We start from the raw sequence: 19,837 nt of genomic DNA, 5'->3' as shown, positions 1-19,837 counted from the left end.
TCATTCAAATAAACATGCATCTAAAAAATGAGTCTAGAGATTATAGAAAAATCTAATTATATCATATAAAATGTTGCCTTTTCCCAACAGGGAAATGGATGATAAGATAAGAAGATTGAGCTTAGTGCAGGTTTGTGTTTTAAGATTCTGATTCTGACAAATAATTTAGTAATAGGGTAGAAAGTAAGACCTCATCAGAAAGTAAGTAAGAGGATAATGAACGGCGAGCCAGTCGACAGGGACGATGCTGCACCCCGACGCGAAGGTCTCTCATCACCCTGAAGGGGTTTATTTCACAACAATCACCAGCTAGCTGTACATTATCCCCGTTATTACACGGCTACCTACTGAAGAAATCAATCATTTTGCCACAAAAACGGTCCGACACCAGAGCTGCGCCCATAGCAACATTCTGTTATAGAGACATTACAGAGCGCAGAACGCCATGATTGACCAATCAGAATCGAGTATTCAACACAGCCGTGTAATAATAAGCCATTTTACTGACTTTTAAACCCTAATATGTACTACACTGAGTGTATGACTTTTTTTAATGAGCTGGAGGCTGCAGCAGGTTTCACTGAAACCCAAATAAAAATAGGGAAACCACAGCTCCCTGGGTTTACGCATGAGGCGAAGCAAATACCTGAGAGATGAAAAAAAAAAAAAAAAACACAAACCCACAATTGGAGGAGTCACACGTGAAAGTCAAAAAAGAGATAATGATAATATAACTCTTGGCTGCAGTCCACCATGTTTGCCAGTGTTTTTCCCTTGATGCAAATGCTCTTTCGTCACCGCTTGCTGCGACAGGACAGCATATAAAAACAGCAAGGTTCAGTGAGACAGAATAGACAGCTCAGAGAAAGAGAATACCAGAGTTCATCCAACAGAATAGACAGAAGGACAGTTCAGGTTTCACTCAACTTTTCAAGGCATTTGCTTCTACTCATCACCATGAACTCCACCGCTCTAATGGTGAGTACCATCAAGGATTTTACAGATTTATTTGACAGATTAAGAGTTTGATACGTCTGAGTGATGAGTCTAAATCAAATCAACTTTATGTGCTGGTAGTATTAATTCTTTGTGTTAGACTGTATGCTTCCAAAGAGAGGTCAGAGGTCCCGATAGCAGCAGCCCTGATACGACACCATAAAAATAAAAGCGTGCAAGACTTTTGGAAATGACCTTCTAGGAATAATTTTGACTGCAAAATTCATCTTTAAAATTAATTCATATATTTTCCAAACAATATGACTATTATTAAAGGTCTGTTTTGAGGGCATTTTAGCTTCTTATTTGGTGCTTGATAGTGAGGTCAGATAGGAAACACAAAGACAGAAAGCTGAAGGAGCTGAGGATCTCAGCTGGCTGTTTGACGTTGATAATGTGTCTCTAATGTAAATCTGTGTGTGTGTTTGTTTCCAGCTTTTACTGGGACTGATGGGGACGGTGTGGAGTGCACCTGTCTGTGACCCGGAAATGAAACTTGAATGTAGAGTTGAATGTAGTGATGATTTTGAATGGACTGCTGGACATCACATGTCAGACTTCAAACATGTGTCGGACCTCCATGACTCTTCAGTTGCACCCTGGGATCTCATGTGAGTCTTCGTTCTGTTGTTATATACATCTTACTCAAATACAAGTAGAGTTACTTTGTTGAATATTTTCTCTGATTAGTTATGTATAAGTTAATAAAGGGCTCTTTTAAAAGATATTTTGGGGTAAAAGTAATTGAGTTACTTTGCAGAGCTGAAATTGATCTTAAGCTTCTAACAGCTCTAAGTGTCGGGGTATGCTCAGACAGAAGTGGTTCAAATCAGTGCAGGAAGTGGGCCGGTACTCCCCCGTTACGCAGTACCGGCACTTCTACGTTTTACTCTTCGGCGTACCGGGACCTTTTCTTGAGTACCGTAGCTTCTCTCTCAAGCTGCGGGTACTCTGCTCTTCCCTCTCCATCACCAGCTTCTCTGGGAGATTCATTCATTTATCAACACAATGTTCACGTCCTTTTTGTAAAATAATTAGTGAACTGTTCGTCAGAATTTTTTTTAAATTTAGATTTATGAACAAATATAATTAATGAAACATTATCTAAAAGTTTTCAGAATATGTGTAAAATAATAATAAAATGATTATTCAACTAGCTATAGTAAGTTTTGTCTTTAATGTCAATTAATTAATGCCTACATCTGTTATTAATATTATTTTTGGTACATTTAATTGCATATTTATTTATTTATTTATTTATTTATTTATTTATTTATTTATTTATTTATTTATCTATTTATCTATTTATTTATTTATTATTTTGGCAGGTTCCGTCCTCCATAACTTCAACCGTTTGGCATTCTGCTTCCATGTACACCTCCATTTATTGATAGACATTTTTCTTTTCCTTTTCTTTTCCAGGGAGGATACGCAATTAGACAGAGAGCCTCAACATATCGATTACGCTCTTTGCAGGCCTTGCAAAGTGGAGGGCAAGACCGCCAAGGAAATCTTCCTCCAGGTTTCAGTCTACGAGAAGATACGCAACGGCACCGGTGTCGCCTGGTGCAAGTGTCCCTACCAACTGGCTGTCGGGTGTACATGTGTCAGCGAACAATGACTAAAAGTCGTAGTCCTTGTAGCAAACATAATATCTGGAATATTATTATGACATATGCTGTGTTTTTCAACAATAGATTTTTTTTCTATGTTTTATTTCTTCAGTCTCACACAACTTTGGTCCATTTTGGTTGAGCTCTTGAAAGTACCTCTATATTTATTCATGTTGTAGGACATATATCTTTGTATTAGGTATGCATAGATCTAATTTATTTATATATTTGTTACAATTAATACAATATATATAATATAATATAATATAATATAAAACCCCGTCCTTTATGTCAGGCTAAATCTAATTTCATTTTAGAAACCGTAATAGCTGAAGTTCCTAATGTATGTCAGTGACATGAATTAACTCTATAACATGTTTTTTTTACATGAGATTAAATTTCGTAAATTGCTGTGTTTTTGTCACAGATGTCGTCGGGGGGGGAATCCGATTTTGTGGAGATAAACCCCCTCTGTTTGTGAGATGTAGTATGCATTATATCACACTTTTGTTGCATATCATGTAATGTGCAATAACAACAACTTAATACTTTCAGAATATGTGTGTTTAATACATATGTGAGAACTATATTTTTATTTTTGTTTGCATTATATGCATTATAAAATGTTACCATGGTTGAGTTGACTGTACTCTTAATAAACTTTATTAAATTCAAGTATAATCAGAATGTTTGGACTTTTTGTATCAGTCACTTAGAAACAGCTACTATATGTACTACTATATATATATACATATTTACTGTATATACTATATGCAGTAGCTGAAGGTATGATGTCACATACTTTTGTGTACTGGGGCTGTTTTCCATGGTTTGGGCTATGCCTCTTAGTTCTAATGAAGAGAAATCTTTATTTTAGACCATAGTGTGGTCCCAGCTTGGTGGCAACAGTTCAGGGGAGGCCCATATCTACTTTAACATGACAATGGCTCGGTAAATGGTAAATGGACTTGCATTTATACAGCGCTTTTCTAGTCTTCCGACCACTCAAAGCACTCTAGTGCTACACTACATGTTAGTATTCACCCATTCACACAAACATATACACTGATATCAGAGGCTGCTAAGGAGCCAACCTGCCCATCAGGATCTAATCTAAAGACTCATTCACACAGCGATGGCTCAGCCTTCAGGAGCAGTTTGGGGTTGAGTGTCTTGCTCAAGGACACATCGACATGTGACCCGAAGCAGCCGGGGATCGAACCACCGACCTTCCGATTGGTGGACAACCTGCTCTACCCTCTGAGCCACAGCCGCCCCCCTCGGTCCAGAAAGAAGAACCTGACTGGTCTGCACTGACGCCAACCCCATCCAACACCTTTGGGATGACTCAGAACGCCGACTGTGAGCCAGACCTCATCAGCCAACCCATGTTTTACAAACTGTTACACCTCTGTGTATACATATATATATATATATATATGTATACACACACTTATTACTTCTCTGTTCAACCACATTCCTGTACGCCTCTGTGTACATACTGTATATTACTTCTCATCATGCATAGACATACTACATCCTGTTTACATTCAGTTTTTCCCATCTGAAATACTGTCTTCAACTAAATTACAAATTTCCATTTCCATTATTATTCTATATTTACTTATGTTACGTTTGTCTATTCTATTGTTATCTTTCTATTATTGTTAATTTTCTATAATCTTAGTTTTTTTTATTATTCTACCTATCTATGGAGGACGGAACCTGCCAAAATTAAAAAAATAAATAAATAAATGACTGAATAAATAGATGAATATATCATATAGATACAATGTGACATTAATTGATATTTCTGTTTTAATTAGCTTCTTCGTTTATTTATCTTTGTATGAACCCCCATATTTATTTACTCTATATCTATATGCATTTATTTTATTGAATTTTAAATGTATTTATTTATTTATTTTTGCATTTATTTTATATTTATTTTTAAATGTATGTATTTATTTATGTATTTATGCATTTATTTATTTATGCACGAGTTTCCCTTTGCATTTCGCCCCTTGTTTAGTTCCCCAAACTTTATCAGATCTATTTTCTGTATTCTTTATTTACACATTTCTTCGAGGGAATCAATAAATAAATAAATACAAAAAAAAACAAAAAAAAAAAACAGAAATATCAATTTATTTCACATTTTATCAATTAATTAAAGGGACTGTTTGTAACTTTTTAAGCGTATAAATGTACCGGGTTGGGACACATTCGCGCTCGCGTGTGGCCGGAATCTCTCCTCTCTGCCTGCTTGCCTTCACTCACACACCGTGCTCCTTCTCTCTCTCTCTCTCCACCTCTCACGTGCATGCTGCTCACTCCACACTGCAGAAGAGTTAGTTTAGCTCTGAGAATATCTAGTGAATGTTCAGTGGACGTTTGTGCAGAAATAACTGCTGCAGCTCCTACAGACCAACAGAGGTTTCCCGTGTCTTGTGAAGTGACAGGGCTCCGCAGAGAGAAACGTTATCACCGGCACCATGTCGGAGACGGTAACGTTTCTCTTCCTGCAGCGGGGCTGAAGCAGGAAGAGAAACGTTATCGTCTCCGACCGGGTGCCAGTGTCTCTCTCCGGCTGCGGTCGGAGGCGATAACGTTTCTCTTCCTGCTTCAGCCTCAAAGCCAACACTAGGATCAGCATTGATTCATGGAGAGACCTTGGTCTGGTCAGCTAACATTACTGCCAAGCAGCTGAAATATAGAGTGATATTGTTTTTTTAGCTGACGTGTGTCTCCTCACTGTGTTGAGCGATGCTCCTTCATGTCTATGTAGAGCGAGCACAAGCGCCAGCAACAGGACGCTGACTGTAGTTGACTTAACGGACACAGGTGAAGCTGTTAACAAGCAATTTATGAAAGTTACAAATAGTCCCTCTAAAGTGGTGGACACACATCCAACGTCAGCAGCGCGTGGCTGCTGCATTACCTGTTGTTTTTTATTTCGGCGTACCTGTTAACAGGTTAGAGCTGCCACACTGCCCGCATGAGACGTGCGTCTCTTTTATAGAATAGAGGTCTCGCCTATTTTTGACGCGAGCCAAGCGCAATTCACAACAACAACAGACAGTGAAAGTGATCTTGACTGCATATTATCATCATATCAGCTACAATAATACAGTTTACATGTCTAGACATCTGTAGAATATGTCACAGAGAGTGAAGGTGATCTAGTGACTGTATATTGACATCATATCAGCAAGACTTTACTACAGTTTCGATGTCTATCTGTAGAATATGTTACGGAGAAGAAAAAAAAGTAAAGATTTATTTTTAAATCAACCCTTCCTGCTTTCGTCTCAAAATAAAAGCCCTCAAGCGTTTTTTTCTATGGACAGAATTCCTTAATTTGTAACACAAGGCTTTTATTCTGAAATATGTGCCAGACAGTGTTTTAGAACATGCAGTGACTTGGAGAGCTCAATGAATGAACACAGTACGAGTTTTAATGGTGGATTATTAGTATTATTTACAAATTAACACACGTTTCTTAACCTTTCTCTGTCTAAAATAAATATAAATCACATTTATCATGAAATTAAATGGCCATTAAAAGGCAAACTCTATTTAGAAAGAAAGGGCTGACAGCACCAGACATGCATCTGGTGTTTCACTTTTAATGGCCATTTAATAAAAACCTTGTGTTAACAAATGAAGGAATTCTGTCCACAGAAAAAACACTTGAGGGCTTTTATTTTGACTGAAAGCAGGGAATGTTGATTTAAACCCCAAACTTTATCAACGTGTTCACACCAGATGCGTGCATCACGTAGCCACCACATGCTCCTGACGTTGTATATGTGCTCCAAGCTTAAGGCTCAAGTATTCTGTCCATTGAGTGCAGGTGATTGTGGTTGTAGTAGCAGCATCCAGCCAGCAGGTGATTGTGGTTGTAGTAGCAGCATCCAGCCAGCAGGTGATTGTGGTTGTAGTAGCAGCATCCAGCCAGCAGGTGATTGTGGTTGTAGTAGCAGCATCCAGCCGGCAGGTGATTGTGGTTGTAGTAGCAGCATCCAGCCAGCAGGTGATTGTGGTTGTAGTAGCAGCATCCAGGCAGCAGGTGATTGTGGTTGTTGTAGCAGCATCCAGCCGGCAGGTGATTGTGGTTGTAGTAGCAGCATCCAGGCAGCAGGTGATTGTGGTGGTTGTAGCAGCATCCAGCCGGCAGGTGATTGTGGTTGTAGTAGCAGCATCCAGGCAGCAGGTGATTGTGGTTGTAGTAGCAGCATCCAGCCAGCAGGTGATTGTGGTTGTAGTAGCAGCATCCAGCAGGCAGGTGATTGTGGTTGTAGTAGCAGCATCCAGCCGGCAGGTGATTGTGGTTGTAGTAGCAGCATCCAGGCAGCAGGTGATTGTGGTTGTAGTAGCAGCATCCAGGCGGCAGGTGATTGTGGTTGTAGTAGCAGCATCCAGCCGGCAGGTGATTGTGGTTGTAGTAGCAGCATCCAGCCAGCAGGTGATTGTGGTTGTAGTAGCAGCATCCAGCCAGCAGGTGATTGTGGTTGTAGTAGCAGCATCCAGCCGGCAGGTGATTGTGGTTGTAGTAGCAGCATCCAGGCAGCAGGTGATTGTGGTTGTAGTAGCAGCATCCAGGCAGCAGGTGATTGTGGTTGTAGTAGCAGCATCCAGCCGGCAGGTGATTGTGGTGGTTGTAGTAGCAGCATCCAGCCAGCAGGTGATTGTGGTTGTAGTAGCAGCATCCAGCCGGCAGGTGATTGTGGTTGTAGTAGCAGCATCCAGCCGGCAGGTGATTGTGGTTGTAGTAGCAGCATCCAGCCGGCAGGTGATTGTGGTTGTAGTAGCAGCATCCAGCCGGCAGGTGATTGTGGTTGTAGTAGCAGCATCCAGCCGGCAGGTGATTGTGGTGGTTGTAGTAGCAGCATCCAGGCAGCAGGTGATTGTGGTTGTAGTAGCAGCATCCAGGCAGCAGGTGATTGTGGTTGTAGTAGCAGCATCCAGCCGGCAGGTGATTGTGGTGGTTGTAGTAGCAGCATCCAGGCAGCAGGTGATTGTGGTGGTTGTAGTAGCAGCATCCAGGCAGCAGGTGATTGTGGTTGTAGTAGCAGCATCCAGCCGGCAGGTGATTGTGGTGGTTGTAGTAGCAGCATCCAGGCAGCAGGTGATTGTGGTGGTTGTAGTAGCAGCATCCAGCCAGCAGGTGATTGTGGTTGTAGTAGCAGCATCCAGCCGGCAGGTGATTGTGGTGGTTGTAGTAGCAGCATCCAGCCAGCAGGTGATTGTGGTTGTAGTAGCAGCATCCAGCCGGCAGGTGATTGTGGTTGTAGTAGCAGCATCCAGGCAGCAGGTGATTGTGGTTGTAGTAGCAGCATCCAGCCGGCAGGTGATTGTGGTGGTTGTAGTAGCAGCATCCAGCCAGCAGGTGATTGTGGTTGTAGTAGCAGCATCCAGCCGGCAGGTGATTGTGGTTGTAGTAGCAGCATCCAGCCGGCAGGTGATTGTGGTGGTTGTAGTAGCAGCATCCAGCCAGCAGGTGATTGTGGTTGTAGTAGCAGCATCCAGCCGGCAGGTGATTGTGGTTGTAGTAGCAGCATCCAGCCGGCAGGTGATTGTGGTTGTAGTAGCAGCATCCAGCCGGCAGGTGATTGTGGTTGTAGTAGCAGCATCCAGCCGGCAGGTGATTGTGGTGGTTGTAGTAGCAGCATCCAGGCAGCAGGTGATTGTGGTTGTAGTAGCAGCATCCAGGCAGCAGGTGATTGTGGTTGTAGTAGCAGCATCCAGCCGGCAGGTGATTGTGGTGGTTGTAGTAGCAGCATCCAGGCAGCAGGTGATTGTGGTGGTTGTAGTAGCAGCATCCAGGCAGCAGGTGATTGTGGTTGTAGTAGCAGCATCCAGCCGGCAGGTGATTGTGGTGGTTGTAGTAGCAGCATCCAGGCAGCAGGTGATTGTGGTGGTTGTAGTAGCAGCATCCAGCCAGCAGGTGATTGTGGTTGTAGTAGCAGCATCCAGCCGGCAGGTGATTGTGGTGGTTGTAGTAGCAGCATCCAGCCAGCAGGTGATTGTGGTTGTAGTAGCAGCATCCAGCCGGCAGGTGATTGTGGTTGTAGTAGCAGCATCCAGGCAGCAGGTGATTGTGGTTGTAGTAGCAGCATCCAGCCGGCAGGTGATTGTGGTGGTTGTAGTAGCAGCATCCAGCCAGCAGGTGATTGTGGTTGTAGTAGCAGCATCCAGCCGGCAGGTGATTGTGGTTGTAGTAGCAGCATCCAGGCAGCAGGTGATTGTGGTTGTAGTAGCAGCATCCAGCCGGCAGGTGATTGTGGTTGTAGTAGCAGCATCCAGCCGGCAGGTGATTGTGGTGGTTGTAGTAGCAGCATCCAGGCAGCAGGTGATTGTGGTGGTTGTAGTAGCAGCATCCAGGCAGCAGGTGATTGTGGTTGTAGTAGCAGCATCCAGCCGGCAGGTGATTGTGGTGGTTGTAGTAGCAGCATCCAGGCAGCAGGTGATTGTGGTGGTTGTAGTAGCAGCATCCAGCCAGCAGGTGATTGTGGTGGTTGTAGTAGCAGCATCCAGCCGGCAGGTGATTGTGGTTGTAGTAGCAGCATCCAGCCGGCAGGTGATTGTGGTTGTAGTAGCAGCATCCAGCCGGCAGGTGATTGTGGTTGTAGTAGCAGCATCCAGCCGGCAGGTGATTGTGGTGGTTGTAGTAGCAGCATCCAGCCAGCAGGTGATTGTGGTTGTAGTAGCAGCATCCAGCCGGCAGGTGATTGTGGTTGTAGTAGCAGCATCCAGCCGGCAGGTGATTGTGGTTGTAGTAGCAGCATCCAGGCGGCAGGTGATTGTGGTTGTAGTAGCAGCATCCAGCCGGCAGGTGATTGTGGTTGTAGTAGCAGCATCCAGCCGGCAGGTGATTGTGGTGGTTGTAGCAGCATCCAGGCAGCAGGTGATTGTGGTTGTAGTAGCAGCATCCAGGCAGCAGGTGATTGTGGTTGTAGTAGCAGCATCCAGCCGGCAGGTGATTGTGGTTGTAGTAGCAGCATCCAGGCAGCAGGTGATTGTGGTGGTTGTAGCAGCATCCAGGCAGCAGGTGATTGTGGTTGTTGTAGCAGCATCCAGGCAGCAGGTGATTGTGGTTGTAGTAGCAGCATCCAGGCGGCAGGTGATTGTGGTTGTAGTAGCAGCATCCAGGCAGCAGGTGATTGTGGTTGTTGTAGCAGCATCCAGGCAGCAGGTGATTGTGGTTGTTGTAGCAGCATCCAGGCAGCAGGTGATTGTGGTTGTAGTAGCAGCATCCAGCCGGCAGGTGATTGTGGTTGTAGTAGCAGCATCCAGCCGGCAGGTGGCAACAACAACAACATGTAGACGGACATGTTTCTAGTTCCGGGTCAGCAGCGCTCTCTTTCCTGTCGGCCATCAGTCCTGAAGGTGCGTGTCTGAGCAGCGCTCCTCTAAAACATCTAAAACTCGTCTTCTTCCATAAACAGCCGAGATCTACTGCAGTAATACCGCCGTTAAGGTGTCTGTTTAGCTGTACAGGAGGTTTGGATGCAGTTAAAGGGAGAAATAGTGTGTAAATATCGGATGTTAGTTGAGTCTCTGAGCAGCCGCATGCGGCCGGGAGGAGCTAGCGTGCTAACTGAGGAGCTAGCGTGCTAACTGAGGAGCTAACATGCTAACAGCCTGTAGTGATGGTTTCTGTTTAGACTCGCTGAATAAATGCTCGTTTATATGTTTATATGTTTGATATCTTTATGTAGTTGTGTTGCAAAGCGCCTGTTCACATGTTCACATCTGGATGTTCACATGTGAACAGTCTGCTGGCTGGTCTGAACATCCAGATGTGTCCGAAACGCATTTTATTCTTTTATTGTTATTTTTAATACTTATTCATTTTTTATGATCATTTTGTATTGGTATTTAAGCATAATGATCTAGGGTGGGGTTCCACATTGATAGATCACCATTAGAGTAACAGACTAAACGAAACGAACCTGCAAGCAGCTCCAGGAAAGAAAAACAAAGCAGTACTGAGTTATTCTCTGTTTGATGCACTGACTGGAGCTGGGAGAAACAATATTTGGTTTTCTTCTGTGTATATAAATACTCAGTGAAATGACAGTAAAGTGAATTTTGAATCTTAAAGTAAAACTCATCGGCTTCTCTGATTTCTGTTTTTCGTTTTAATTTCTTTCTCTCAGATTTGTAGGCGACTACCTGTTCTACCTGTTCTACCTGTTCAACCTGTCAACATGCAGAACGACGCTGGTGAATTTGTGGACCTTTACGTCCCACGTAAATGGTAAGGGGCTTGTATTCTTGTATTCTTGTATTGTGTCAGAGGTGGAAGAAGTATTCAGATCCTTTACTTGAACTAGTAGTACCACACTAGGGATGTCACGATACCAGAAATCTAGTAGTCTATACCAAATTCGATACCACGGTACAAAAAAAACACAACAATAAATCCCCTGTACTGTAATTCAACACGCACTCTTTTATTAAAAACATTTGAACATTACAAAAACAGAGGCATGTAGGCTTTGAGTAGGCATACGTACCCTCAAGGCAAAGGTCAGGCAGATTCAGACAGGCTCAAAGAAGAGATAGGAGACATCAACAGCGTCGGTAAATCACTTCGGTCTGTCATGACTCCATTACACTGAAGTGAGAAAGACGCATGTCAAGTTTAATTACTCACAATAAAAAACAAAATATTAGATGCCAAGACGATACGCCATGATGTTTCTTTGTGTTAAGAAGGATTTTGCAACCTAGGAAAGTTACCACAATAATTTTCACCTCAGTCTCAGTGATGATTATGGATGTCACGATACCCGAAATCTAGTAGTCGACACCGATACCAGTGAATTTCCACGATTCTCAATACCAAATCGATACCACAGTCAAAAAAACACCAACAACAATAAATCTCATGTAATTCAACACGCACTCTTTTATTAAAAACATTTGAACATTATAAAAAACAGAGGCATGTAGCCTTTAAGTAATAAATAAAAAATAATTGACCCATTTTGTTCATTTTGGCGTATCAGTGGCATGTTATCAATCAGATGACGGACGCTACATACTGACCATGAATGCATCTGGTCCATCAGCTCGGAGTAGTAGGAGCAGGAGGCAGAGGATTTATTGTCGAAGCGAAAAGCAAACGCACCTATTAGGCAATATTTCAGGTTTAATCCCAATGCTACAAGGGAACCATAACGTTAATGAGGTAATTGCCACGAGGCGGATGGAGCCGTCACAGCCGGTGTGCACGGAGCAGCAGCGCCAGGTAAAGCCCCGCAGCAAAAGCTCTACCGGAGAGGCCAGACACACCGCCACCCGACAGTAAAGACCAGAGTCAGCTCTGCACATGTTGTCATCTCTTCTTGTAAAATGTCCGGTGTAATCGGTGACACCGGTGTTGTCACAAATTTATTTACTGGTGGGATCATTTTCCTCACCGTCACATCCCTACCAACGACCGTTACAGGCATCGTACGGTTCCTTCGGTACTGTAGAAAAAGAGTACCGTCCCTTTTTTAGAATTTTGGCATCGACTTGGTACCGCTTCTCGTGACATCCCTATACCACACTGCAGAAAATACTCTACGAGTACAAGGCCTGCATTCAAAAGCTTACTTGAATAAAAATATGCAAGTGTTGTCATCAAAATGTACTTTAAAGTATGAATAGTAAAAGTTTTAGTTAGTCATAGTGCAGTAAAATGTTCCCCGTCAGTGTTTTCCAGTCATATCTGATGTATTAATATTACTGCTGCATTCATGTGTATGTTGCATTTTGACTCCTTTATATATCCTGGCTAGTTTAATCTACATCATGGTCTATAAGATCATGTGTTTATGGCGTCGCTGTCCTGTGAGAACCACGTATCTCTAAAAAGTCGGCCTGTTTTCAGCTTTGTCACGATGCATTTTCCAGCTGATCCGAGAGGCTTTTTAAAGAGTTTATTTAGCTTCAGGAGGACGAGGATGAGGAGAATTTACTCTTCATCTGTTTATCACAAACATTCAACATCAACACATCTGGCGATACCTGGTTCTACCTGGACAGGAAGTAAATACATCTGTCTGATAAATGTAGTGGAGAAAAAAGTACATTATTTACCTCTGAGATGTAGTGGAGTAGAAGTATAGAGTAGCAGAGAATGGAAATACTCCAGTAAAGTACAAGTATCTTGAATTTGTACATCAGAACTGTATTTGAGTAAATGTACTTCGTTACATTCAGAGGATAAACATGAATTTAGTATTTGTGGGGAGTAGCCTGCTATCTTAGTGACGGTAGAAATGAATGGGTTGAGGTGCAGCTGAAAGCGTTGTTCTGCAGAGTATCAGGGCTGTGAATGGTGGTGACATTTCATTTACATGAACATTAAATTAAAGTATTGCATGTGTGTGTTGCAGCTCTGCTAGCAACAGAATCATTGGAGCGAAGGACCACGCCTCCGTCCAGATCAACATTGCTGAGGTAAAATAAGGAGTTTCAGTTTTAAAGTTTATCCTGTCATATGTAAAAGAAAAGCATGAAACTACACCAGTGTGTCTAGACTGAGCCTCTAGTGGACATGCTGTGTTGATGGTTAATATCAGTTATTTTAAATAATACTAATAAAACTTGGCATCAAGACCACAACAATACCTTTAATGATATCTTGATGTGCTGAGTATATATTAATATTGAACCTTGTTTTTTCATTCAGCTGAAGTCACGTTTAGGTGTTTCATGTTAATACTCTGCAGATGCACAATATGGATTTTCCTCAGCCGATACTGATAATTACCTGCTTCTCATGGCCAATACCGATAACATAACTGATAATTTCACATTTCTGTATTTTAAAAAGTTCATAACCTGTAGTTTATGCACACCTGAGGGTAAGAAAGATGTTGTGAGTAAAGATGAATGATTAAATATTCCATAGCTCTGACCGAACTAAATCTAACTGACATCACTCTTGTTAAAACAAAGAACAGTTCTGACTCTTCAAATGTTCATTTATTTATTTTATAGTAAAGTGCATCAACAAAACTGATTGCAATCTTGTCTTCCTCTGAACCTGTGAAAAACAGCCACACTATCAACATGTTTGGCTCTCTAGTCAGCGTGTGCCTTTATTGTTCTTCTTCTTCTGTGTTTGTTGGCAGATCGCAAACCAACTTCAAAGGTGCATCGGAGTGTATAAATGCTGCTTATTTAATTTTCAGAATAATACATGATATAAATTTCCCATTGTCAGTGGATAATTCATCGGGCCCAATAAATAGCATTTATCCTTAAATACAAGCAGAAAATAACAAATAAAAGTAGCTATGGTGTACCACATTGGCCTGAATACAATCATAAATCACACCTGGAAAAAGTGGGTTTGTATCTATATGTAATGTATATGTAATGTATATGTCTAATTAACTTCTTAACTGATTTGTAATTCTCAAAGCTGAAAGAGTCTGAGCCAAAAACCAAAAATTCCATTCATGCTGCTGCAGAATTTTGCAGGATAAAGGTTTGGTTTTGAGATCAAACTGTTCATTCTCCGTTCTTCAAAACCAGAAACAATTACATCTTTTTACTTGCGTTAAAAAGGCAACGTTGACCGGACCTCCAAAGATGTTTATCACGAGATCAATGTCTACATTTTGTTAGCTTTAACCGTAATACGGTCAAAGTATTTCAGTCACACTACTGAAGATGTGTTGCACCCTATTTGTGAATTTTATCCGTTTTTATACCACAGCCTGCAACTGGCAATAAGGTCGTCCACTAGCTTGGTGACACACGCTCTACTGTCTGAATGGACTCTGTATATAGCTGTAAAAGAAACTGTAGACTCACTGCTGGTTGTAAATATTTGCATGTAGTTGGCAACAGGAGTAAACCACAGCAACACAACGGGAGTGAGGTTGAATAGTTGAGGGAAAAACTGACGCTGTAACAATGTGAAGCTGGACTATTTAATTTCCGTACCATGGAAACGGGAATAATATTGGAAAAGTTTTGTTGGCAATTAATAGAACCGTGACAGAATATTAGTGTCATTGTGGCCATCATTGTGAACGTAGTCGATGAGTCATCTGAGACAAAATCCACTTATTGTCCCAATCGGTCAGTTGTTAAACAATTTATTATAAATCACATGTTAACATGCTGCTGCTGTGGCTTCCATCTATTACATATAGGTATATTTATCCCGTCAGTGACTAGAGATGCACCGATCCCACTTCTTTAGTCCCGATACAGATACCTGGGTATCGGCCGGAACCAAGTACCGATCCGATACCAGGGTTTAATTAATGAGCTGTATGCTGTAAAACAATCTTAAAAATTAACAGAATTTCTATTTATTATTAAATGAATACATTCTACACCAGCAACTTGGTAGAAAAAATCTTAAAAATTATCAGGTTTTTATTTATTAAAATAATAAATCATACACCAGCAACTTGGTTAAACGTCTTCAAAATTACCAGAATTTTTATTTATTATTAAATTAATACATCATACACTGGCAACTTGGTTAAACGTCTTCAAGATTAACAGAAATTACAATTCAAGTGTAAACCTTTTTAATGCAGCAAAAAGTTGGTAAAAAATGTTTTCAAAATGTTCCATAGCCTGCTGAAACACTGGTACTTTACCTTCTCAGATTTGTAAGTGGTTTTGTTGTAAATTATTCAAGATGCAACCTTCTTGTGAAACCCCCCCGATGTCAGAGGATAAAGATTTTACACATATCTTTATGTGAAGGACTTGAATATTTATAAAAACAGAAAACCTGCATGTGTCCCATGTGTAACGGTTGTTTTGGACTTTATAGATGTTCTTATCTGGTTTCCTCTGCAGGTGGACAAGGTGACCGGTCGCTTCAATGGTCAGTTCAAGACCTACGCCATCTGTGGCGCCATCCGCAGGATGGTAAGTGTCACCGCCGTCACATGAACAGAATATCCATCACTTTACTTGTCACTCATCAGTAAGCGTGTTTTAGGAACGTTTATTCTGATCTGCTCGTCACATCGTACAGCACATACTGTAGGTTTTAAATCTACTCGTATTTTCTTTTTTTCTGAATTTGTCAGTAGGTACTTTTTTAGCACAGGTTTTGTTTTTTCTGGAACCCTTAAATTGAATTAGGATCAAGGTCAACATGAATTGGAATTTTTAGTAATTTCAGCTGTAGTTAGTTTCTAGTAAAGAATTATTTTTGTAGATGTGCAGTTTCTTTCACTCTTCTATTAAGAGTTTGACGACTTTTCTGAAGTGGAAACTTTGACCTGAGTGTGTTGGTGGATGTCGTGACAACCGATACTTCAGTACCAAGACGATGCCAATCGGCTGCTAACAGCTAACGCTAACTAGCTCTCCTGCTGATTTCAACGCTGGTTTGTTTTTCACAATGTAGCATTATCAGGAAACCAAACATGTTTTCTATCATCACCGGAACGCCGTTGACTGTAGAAATACTGTCCTGTCACGGCTGCACAGTCCTGCACGGAGCTAACGGCAAACGTTAATGGGATGTGCCGTACACTATGATTTATCCAGGCTATACTCTGTAAAGATGAGTATTGGGGGCGCCCTGGTAGCTCGCCTGGTAAAGCGCGTGCCCCATGTACCATGGCTGAGTCCATACCGCGGCGGCCTGGGTTTGAATCCGACTTTGCTGCGTGTCTGTCGTCCCCTCTCGCTCCCCCTTTCACAACTATCTCTGTCACTATCAAATAAAGGCAAAAAGCCAATAAAACAATCTTTAAAAAAAGGTTATTTTATGAAGGTAAATTCCAACGTTGTCATGATGCGTTCAAACGTAATCTTGTAAAAATTTTGTTGTTGGCGCGGAATAAATCCAGTTGTTTGAAGGACATGTTTTCGCAGCAGTATTAAATAGATAATTATGACCTGTTTAACTTCTTAACAAAAACCAGTACGACAACGGTAATAAAGGAGTGGATGTTGAAAACCATGGGATGTATTGTTTTACTTTTATTTTTTTACCTTGGTATCGAATTGGGTATCAAGAATCGTGAAGTTTCCCTGGTATTGGTATGAAATACTAAATATGCGGTATGGTGACTTCCCTGGTCTCTACTGGGAACCTGCCTCTGCCATGAGATCGTCTTCTGAACACTCAGAGCTTTTGTCTGAACAGATCTTTGTTTTTCCTCCTACAGGGCGAGTCTGATGACTCCATCCTGAGGCTGGCAAAGAATGACACCCTTGTCGCAAAGTAAGAATCTGTTCTCAAATGTCCCAACTATGGCAGAATTACCATTTTTTATAGATATGAAAATATATAAGCATGAACACGGATGACCAACAAGTAGTCACGATTATCTGAACTGCACGTTACATTGAAACCAATTCAAGTTCAGACTTTTGGAAATAATGAAGTAAGGGATAATGTACAGCGAGTCCATCATTGTTGTGAAAGAAACCCCCACTGGTACAATAATGTTCCATAAGAAAGAGGTATGATAGGCCTCACCGTGAGCCTACTGTTAAGATACAGTTACTAAATGGGGCTTTTATTTTGAAGGAGTGTGTGTGGAGGAGGCATAATTTGACTGAATGACCCGCTAGCTGTACATTATCCTGCTTATCACACGGCTACTTACTAAAGAAATCAATAATTTGACACCAAAACGGTCCTCCTGTTATACATAGCAGCGGTCTGTTATACATGGCAACGGTCTGTTATACATAGCAGCGGTCTGTTATACATAGCAGCGGTCTGTTATACATGGCAACGGTCTGTTATACATAGCAACGGTCTGTTATACATAGCAACGGTCTGTTATACATGGCAACGGTCTGTTATACATGGCAACGGTCTGTTATAAAGAAATGACACTGTAGAACACCGTGATTGACCAATCAGAATCGAGTATTCAACAGTGCCGTGTAATAAGGAAATATGATATGTAGGCCTTTTTCTCAGCAGACAATAAAAAACATTAAGGATGGCTCCGGTGTTCTCTCTCCTGCAAGTTGTGTTGTTGATTTGAGAAAACACTAAAACAAACTGTTTAGATTAACAATGTAACAGTAAAAATACATCCGCTCGCTATGTTTTGATTTAAAACTTCTGAACACTCTAGAATTTCACCTTTTAATGGACGCTGTTGGAAAAAAGTGTCTCAAATCCAGGCAGGATGTGTATAAATTAAATTAGTTAAAATCTGTTATCAGATGACAACTAACGTTTATTTTCCCTTCCTCTTTCCCTCTTTTGTTTCACAGGACCCTCTAAGTGACGCTGGAGAAGTGGAAACTTTGTAAAAAATAAAATGAAAAAAAAAAAAAACTGTCATTGTGATTTGTTTTAAATGAAGTGTTCTAAATGTGTCAGGCAGCTGTCTTGTCTGGGTTTTAGATCCGAGCTTTAATTCACTGGAACCTTTCAACAGCTTTCCCAACTTGGTGATGTTCTCTGGTCATTGGCTGCATGCCAAAGCTCTTAATTGCATCCCCGTTTCCCTCACTTGCATCTTTTCCTTGCGTCTTAGTCCCTCCCACCAGGGAAGCATGGAGAGACGCAAGGAAACCATGCGAGGAGAGAGGAAACGAGGAAAGCCGTTTTAAGAGCAAAGGAACGTCGTTTCCTCTGAAGAGTCACGTGAAGCCACATCCGTTTCTGATGACAGCAGCAGCTGATCACATCTGGATCAGCTGTCAGTTGGCTTTAACAGCTGTTTGTGTCTGAACTGTACTAATACTAATAAAGACATGTGCTCTTTATATTACTTATTCATTATTAGCGTCTGTAGTTATTGATATTCTGATTGAGTTCATTATTTAATAACTCTGGACATTATTTATTAGGCTAAAGGGAAAATGTAAATGATGTAATTCATATCAAACCGACGTTCAGGAATCATCAGCCTCATGTGACTGAATGGAAATGAGGATAAATGATGTAAAAGGTGTTTGTTGCTGACAGACAGACTCTCCTTTTCTCTCTGACTTTAATAGTTTCATTAATAAAAGTTAACGGGGGAAATAACAGATCATGAAAAGACAAATCATTCTAATAAATGAAAGTTATTTTAAGTCAGTTTGTCAGGTTTTATAAACCGCTCTCAGTGTCAGGCTGCTTCACTGACGGTGTGTGAAGCAGAGCTACTGCAGGTCCTTCTGCTGCTGCTCAGAGCTTCAGTTAACACAGATTATAACTAGATGGTGAATCAGAAGACAACTAAACTATAAAACGTTTAATCTGTGATCTGTCTTCACTCCGGTATGAAACTCCAGTGATGTTGAGAGGTAAAGTTATCAGATCAGTCCGGTCGGCAGCAGCGTCCAATCAGTAACTGATATCCAATAAGGGGGCGTGTCTATCAGCAGCAGCGTCCAATCAGTAACTGATATCCAATATTACCGTGTCGTTCGGTAAAAGACTTCCATGGAGGATACACTGGTGTATCCTCGCTCCTCGCTCCTCGCTCCTCGGTGCACAAATAAGAGCTTTGGGACGGTCTTCAAGATGGCGCACCAGAACAACTTCCGGTTCAAGCGAGGATCGAGGAGCGAGGAAACGAAAATTAAGAGCTTTGGCATGCACCCCCCCGAAACAGAAAGCTCATACTATACTAGTAGTACAACCTCATACTATACTAGTAATACTACCTCATACTATACTAGTAGTACAACCTCATACTATACTAGTAGTACAACCTCATACTATACTAGTAGTACAACTTCATACTATACTAGTAGTACAACCTCATACTATACTAGTAGTACAACTTCATACTATACTAGTAGTACAACCTCATACTATACTAGTAGAACAACCTCATACTATACTAGTAGTACAACTTCATACTATACTAGTAGTACAACCTCATACTATACTAGTAGTACAACTTCATACTATACTAGTAGTACAACCTCATACTATACTAGTAGAACAACCTCATACTATACTAGTAGTACAACCTCATACTATACTAGTAGTACAACTTCATACTATACTAGTAGAACAACCTCATACTATACTAGTAGTACAACTTCATACTATACTAGTAGTACAACCTCATACTATACTAGTAGTACAACCTCATACTATACTAGTAGAACAACCTCATACTATACTAGTAGTACAACTTCATACTATACTAGTAGTACAACCTCATACTATACTAGTAGTACAACCTCATACTGTACTAGTAGTACAACCTCATACTATACTAGTAGTACAACCTCATACTGTACTAGTAGTACAACCTCATACTATA

The 19,837-nt window shown here is 41.2% G+C and overlaps 1 protein-coding gene and 1 long non-coding RNA gene across 5 annotated transcripts; one reads left to right on the top strand and one right to left on the bottom strand.

Moving 5' to 3' along the window:
* The first annotated feature begins 1,141 nt into the window (after positions 1-1,141).
* On the top strand, positions 1,142-16,929 carry rps21 (ribosomal protein S21). Of its 4 annotated transcripts, none has more exons than XM_074645192.1 (5): positions 1,142-1,146; positions 10,773-10,875; positions 13,007-13,070; positions 15,444-15,515; positions 16,772-16,929. In XM_074645192.1, the coding sequence occupies exons 2-5, from the start codon at positions 10,826-10,828 to the stop codon at positions 16,829-16,831; spliced, it is 246 nt and encodes an 81-aa protein (XP_074501293.1). In that variant the 5' UTR covers positions 1,142-1,146; positions 10,773-10,825; the 3' UTR covers positions 16,832-16,929. The 4 variants fall into 4 exon arrangements, with proteins under 4 accessions (XP_074501293.1, XP_074501292.1, XP_074501291.1 ...); XM_074645191.1 differs by lacking the exon at positions 1,142-1,146 and adding an exon at positions 9,926-10,075 and having other exon boundaries at positions 10,775-10,875; XM_074645190.1 differs by lacking the exon at positions 1,142-1,146 and adding an exon at positions 9,957-10,001 and having other exon boundaries at positions 10,775-10,875.
* A 187-nt stretch (positions 16,930-17,116) lies between these two features.
* LOC141773299 (uncharacterized) lies at positions 17,117-17,530 on the bottom strand. Its single transcript, XR_012595067.1, has 2 exons — positions 17,389-17,530; positions 17,117-17,248 (listed from the first exon to the last, which is right to left on the bottom strand). It is a non-coding gene; the product is annotated as an uncharacterized LOC141773299 (long non-coding RNA).
* Positions 17,531-19,837: the final 2,307 nt, after the last annotated feature.

The sequence above is a fragment of the Sebastes fasciatus genome, chromosome 8 (genome assembly GCF_043250625.1).
Source record: "Sebastes fasciatus isolate fSebFas1 chromosome 8, fSebFas1.pri, whole genome shotgun sequence".
Taxonomy (NCBI): domain Eukaryota; kingdom Metazoa; phylum Chordata; class Actinopteri; order Perciformes; family Sebastidae; genus Sebastes; species Sebastes fasciatus.
The sequence above is the reverse complement of the archived record's forward strand: the minus strand, read 5'-3'. Positions and strand labels throughout refer to the sequence as shown.

What these genes read in the sequence shown, in the direction of transcription:
- rps21 (XM_074645192.1), top strand. Translation starts at nt 10,826, where the DNA reads ATGCAGAACGACGCTGGTGAATTTGTGGACCTTTACGTCCCACGTAAA. An exon ending in TCCAGATCAACATTGCTGAG is followed by an intron (nt 13,071 to 15,443) that starts GTAAAATAAGGA and finishes TTTCCTCTGCAG; the next exon opens with GTGGACAAGGTGACCGGTCG. An exon ending in GTGGCGCCATCCGCAGGATG is followed by an intron (nt 15,516 to 16,771) that starts GTAAGTGTCACC and finishes TTCCTCCTACAG; the next exon opens with GGCGAGTCTGATGACTCCAT.